Source organism: Garra rufa, chromosome 24 (assembly GCF_049309525.1).
Source record: "Garra rufa chromosome 24, GarRuf1.0, whole genome shotgun sequence".
Classification (NCBI taxonomy): Eukaryota; Metazoa; Chordata; class Actinopteri; order Cypriniformes; family Cyprinidae; genus Garra; species Garra rufa.
Window position 1 is genome coordinate 7,583,866 of NC_133384.1, and position 6,000 is coordinate 7,589,865.

At 35.0% G+C, this 6,000-nt stretch overlaps 1 protein-coding gene across 1 annotated transcript in view; it reads left to right on the forward strand.

Annotated features, from left to right (window-relative positions):
- c24h18orf63 (chromosome 24 C18orf63 homolog) overlaps nt 1-3,277 on the forward strand; it is a 31,134-nt gene extending 27,857 nt beyond the window's left edge. The window contains exon 14 of the mRNA XM_073830319.1: nt 2,918-3,277. Within this exon, the coding sequence (XP_073686420.1) occupies nt 2,918-3,040 (123 nt within the window). The 3' untranslated portion in view covers nt 3,041-3,277. The remainder of the gene's footprint in view (nt 1-2,917) is intronic.
- Nucleotides 3,278-6,000: the final 2,723 nt, after the last annotated feature.

Here is a 6,000-nt window from a genome sequence, read left to right on the forward strand (position 1 = left end):
CGTAATTTTTCTTTATGATGGCGGCTGCTAACAGGTGCAGCCATATATAAACTCATATCAGAGCTATAATTTGTGTGATACATAATGTTGCCATGGCTGGTTCATGTTATGGCTTGATGGGTGACCTTGGACTGTAATAACAATAACAAGTGTACAACTTTTTCAGCTCTTCAACAGCTCTGTACAGCAGAGGTTTATACTACCGCTGAAAAGTTTGGGGTTCTTTTTAAAAGAAATTAATACTTGTATTTAGAAAGGATGCATAGCATTAATCGAAAGTGACAGTGAAGACTGTTGCAAAAGATTTCTATTTCAGATAAAAGCTTTTGAATTTTTCTTTTGATCAAAAAATCTTTAAAGTATCACAGTTTCTACAAAATTATAAAGCAGCACAAGCATTTTCAATATTGATAATATAATAAAAATGTGTCTTAGAAAACAAATCAGCATGTTATAAGGATTTCTGAAGGGTCATGTGACACATCACAGGAATGAATTTCATTTTCACATATGTGACCCTGTACCACAAAACCAGTCTTAAGTATCACAAGTATATTTGTAGCAATAGCCAACAATACATTGTATGGGTCAACAATTTTCTTTTATGCCAAAAATCATTAGGATATTAAGTAAAGATCATGTTCCATGAAGATATTTTGTAAAATTCATACCTTAAATATATCAGAACTTAATTTTTTAATAAGTAATATGCATTGCTAAGAACTTTATTTGGACAACTTTAATGCCGATTTTCTCAATAGTTAGATTTTTTTTTTTTTTTACATCCTCAGATTCCAGATTGTTAAGTAGTTGTATCTCGGCCAAATATTATCCTATCCTAACAAACCATACATAAATGGAAAGCTTATTTATTGTATAAATCTCAATTAAAAAACTTAAAAAAGACCCTTATGACTGGTTTTGTGGTCCAGGGTCACAAATGTCAAATAGAAAACACATTTTAAATTGTAATAATATTTTACAGTATTACTGTATAGTACAATAAAGTACTGTATTGAATGTATTTTACTATGTGTACTGTTTGATCTAATAAAATTCCCAATATTAATTCATTCTGCACATTTATATAGAATTGTTTATAAATTTATACAATTCTGTAAAATTCACAAGGTCCGCCCCTTTACATTTTTGTTTATTTAAATATTTTGGATAATTTATAATGTATCAGCAACCAGTAAATGTAGCAGTTGATGCTCAATTTAGCACAGTTGTATCATGTTTAAATCCATTCTCTAGAACATCAGTGGGGGGAAATTAGGGCTGCCCTTAACTAAAGTTTTTTTTTTCTGGTTGACTAGTAGTCATTAATTTTAAGCTATTAGTCCACTAATCACACGCTTATTAATAAACCATTTAAATCATAATAATGAGCCTTTAATTGCTGCATTTGTTTTCGGTTTAAGAGATGCAGTCAATCTCCCCAGTACTGGATGCGCCTTAATGCAAGTTTCATATAGATTGCATAATCTGAGAATATTTGTTTTGTATTTTAATCGGTTAATTTGTAAGTAAACAATTCACTCTCTATAGATGTTGTTATATCTGTAAGGCAAGTATACACAGAGTTTTGGTTAATTGTTGCGTTTAATTTGCTCAAGTTCACAGAGACCGAGATGGCAGAAAGCACATCCTGTTTGGTTTTATTATTTTACAAAAGTGCAATGTTTTGTTGTTTTTGTGAATGCACACAAATAAACGTAGTCTTTACAGATTCAAAAGATGTGTTACTATTATCTGTATGATCAAAAATGACAGAGTATTTTAAGAGCAAATGATTGCACCGGCACCTCCATCTGTCATGCAGTGAGCGCGCTACTATTCAGCTTCCACACACACTTCAACAGCATGCATTTTTCTAGGTTAACATTAGATTAACTTTACTTACCTAATTCAGATAAGCCATATTTGAGGTTGATGAATGATATGCCGTTTGGATGTCCTGCCGGATATACCACATAGACCAGCTGTCATGAACTGCGTGACTAACTAAGCGTGACTAAGCGACTAATAACATTTTGGTCGATCAAGCCTCTTCTCATTGACTAATGGTTAGTCAACTATTTGGGGCGCACTAACAGTTTTGGTCAATATTGTAATCACGATTATTTAACATGATTATGAGTGGGTCCAGAACTTTATATGATTAATTAATTTAAAGATAGCAATACAATAAAAAAAGATACAAATTTGGGAAGTTTAATGTAATTAATTGAATGTAAAATAAAACAGAATAGTCTTCACTGTGAGAATTAAACAGGCTTTGTTTCTTATAAAAACTACAAAAGTCCCTCCATCAAGAGCAGTGAGTGATTTTGTCTTTGTCTTTTGTTGTTTGATTAACATTAAGCACAGAGACGGCAGAAGGAATATTACTTGTGGCCGCTTTAAGAGCTGCACGGATCCAATATACTGTTACACATGTATTTTCATTCTCAACTGCTTACGTTAGTTTTAGACATAACTGACGAAAGTTTACACGAATAATCACCAAACGCTGACACATATTTACATCTTAAGCTAAATGTTCACTTTACTTGTCTGCGTTCTGTTCTGTCTCTGAACGCATACACAGAACAGCGCAAATTCTCTTTCATGCTTTAAAAAACACAACATCAAATAAACATTAATAAACCAAGCATGTCCTGTTTTATGCAAGTCACGTTACATGATTTTACTGAATTGCATGTGAAATCGGGCTTTTAAAGAGGAGCGAAAGCGCACAAAGGGGGCTGAATCGGGAGCGGCATCATTTTATCTTGAATGTTGTATTTTCATAATTGTTTGAAGCCAAAATCAAAACTGAATTTTGATTAATTGCACAGCCATAGTTCAAAACCTAAATCAGTTTTCAACCTGAATATGAAACTTAAGGTTATTTCTTTTTTTCTGTTTTCAGCTCTCAAAGATCAGCTCAATGAATCTGCAAGCATGGTTGAAGAGTAGAGGGATCAATGTGCGCTCAAAGGATAAGAAAGAGGAGCTGGTGTCAAAGGTCATGAAGTGTCTGAGTGAACGTTAGGTCTGTTGGGTTCGGTTACTTGCCCCCCCCAAAAAAAAAGACTAACAGAGACCTTGCATTCTGAGCTTGTGTTTGTTCCACTGAAAAACTCTGTTGACAGTTCAATACGTTTGCTATGATGCAACTTCATTGCACATGACATTAGGCTTCCGCCTGTTTTGTTCAAGCACGACTATGTAAGTTGAAATCTGTTGTTTAATTGAACCCAGAGTTTGGAGAGAGCTTCAGATAAAGAAAAAAAACATGTCTTTCTTTGAATAGTAGTCCTTTTTCTTAACTTGATTTTCATTTGTCAACCCTGTTAACGTTTGGTGCAACTGTTTAGTCAAATTTTCCTCTGACTTTAATCAAGACATTGGAAAAGAACCAGAGGAAGGCATTAACTTGGTTTCAGATGTTTCTCCTAAAATTCTTTAGAAGTAAAATCAGACACAAATGAGACGATTACTGACATGCAGAAAGATTACAGAGCTATATAATTCGTGAAAATCACAGCTCAGGAATTTAATAGAAGAGTTTATCTTGAAATCTCTTCTTTTGATTGGAGACGTCACTATTCATCGGATAAAAATGTAATTTTGATTTTTGTTTCTTGCATGTTTTCATGGCGATCTTGCCTAAGAAACAGAATTTCAGCTGGCGATAATAAACCCCAGCACTGCAGAGTGATGCAAGGTGACTTTCCTCAACCCTAATGACTCCCAAAGAAGAGTCAGAGTCGAGTCAGAGGCTCTTGACTGAGATGGAAATCAGGCCCAGCCACTTTGATGGCTAATGATAGAGGCCAAATTACGCCACTTTCTGTATCTTAAAAGAGCAAGATCACTCTTGTCTCTGCTGCCCTTTATACTGACAGAGCTTAATTATCCATACACATCTGACTTGAAAAGTGTTGCAGTAAGAAGGAGGTCAAGAATGCACCACTGCAGGGCAGATATTGTCAGGCTTGAAAAAGTGCCTTGCATTTTGCACATCAAAGATCTGAATGTGAAACAGACTTGCTACCCACCACGCTGTGACTAACAGGGTGACTGCTATTCATTACCGTAACGGCTTCTAATATCAGCATGTTTAATTGACGCATGGCTTGTTTATGGTGGCAAACAGGGGTTAGTTGATTTATCGACTCTGAGTTTAAGTCTTTAACCTCAAGTCACAGATAAAGAAAAATGTTCTCTGAAAATGGTTCCCATGCTTTGCAGAATCAGGCCTTTTTTTGGTCTGCATCAGCACATGCAGTGATTGATAGATTATATGTTTGAAATATTTCTAAAAGACTAAATCAGTCTGTCATATTTAATTTCAGAGTCTACAATACGTTTATTCATATGCGGTCGCTCATCTGTTATTTTTGGTTCATTTGCTGACATCAATGCACCCTAGTATGCACTTTTGTTAAGGTGCCAGATGCCACAAGGCACGGTAAAAATTCCCGTCTCCTGCGTGCCGGTTCATGCTCTCATCTCACAGTACAGGCCTGAGGACCGCTCTGATTTAGACTGTTTACCTCAGTTCTGACCTGCCAGATTGTATTTACAACCAGATTAATATACAGAGTCAAGGAGTCTGCTGCTATAATTTATGAGCTTTTACAGTTAAAGCATTGAAGTACCATATTAGCAGCTGGAGTGACTGAGAAATTATGGGGTATTTACATATAATATAAAATAACCCAAATTGCTTGTGTATTTTTTATTTCTTTGAACTATAAAAAGGAGTTAAATTTGGTCTACCAGGCCAAGCAACCAGTAAGACGTATGTGGGAAGATTGTATTCAGTGTTTCACTCTTTTGCGGTTCCCAGTATTATGATTCAGTCGTGATAAAACATCACAATAATCCACAAGTAATCCACATGACTCCAGTACATCAATTAATGTCTTGAGAAGAGAAAAGCGAGATTTTTGTAAAAAATCTAATCCATCATTAAGACATTTTAACCTTAAACCACTGCTATCCGGTCATAATCTAACTATATAATTGGTGTCTCCGAAGAAAAAGTCATTTTGCCTGAATCAGGAAAGAAATGAAGCCTAGTCTACAAATGAAAACAGTTCTAAACAGATATGTGGGTGGATTTTAATGTGAGACGATAACTTATTTAGTGGAGGAAGCATTATTATGAATTATGGATTCATATTTTGGCCAGAAGCAAGAGTTTAAACTTAATACATTAGTTTTGGAATGTTTTTTCAGCTTTTAGCTTCATAAGTCTTTAATTGATAAACTGGAGTCATGTGGATTACTTGTGAATTATTTATTATACAAAATTAATACATTTTGTATTAGTATAATACCAAAATACTACTATCCCTCAATTTAGTTAATCCTCTAAAGCCTTTAATTTTAATAGAATATTGGTAAATTGCTACAAAGTTGTTCATGAGTCCCTTGTTTGTCCTAAACAGTTAAACTGGCTGCTGTTCTTCAGAAAAATCCTTCAGGTCCCACAAATTCCTTGGTTTTTCAGCATTTTTGAACCCTTTCCAACAACAACTGTATGATTCTGAGATCCGTCTTTTCACACTGAGGACAACTGAGGAACTATTACAGAAGGTTCAAACACTCAGTGATGCTCCAGAAGGAAACGCAATGCATTAAGAGCCAGGGGTGAAAACTTTTGAACAGAATAAAGATTCCCCCCCCCCCCCCCCCGGCTCTTTATGCATTATGTTTCCTTCTGTAATAGTCCCTCAGTTGTCCTTAGTGTGAAAAGATAAATCTCAAAATCATAAAGTCATTATTGGAAAGGGTTGAAATACACAAAATGCTGAAAAACCAAATAATTTCTGGGACCTGAAGAATTTTGCTAAAGAACAGTGGGCAGTTTCACTGTTCAGGACAAACTAGGGACTCATGAACAACTATCACTAAACAGAAAGAACAGCTGTGGACCATTCAGGTAACAACACAGGATTAAGAATCAAGCATATGTAAACTTTTGAACGGGGACATTTTTTT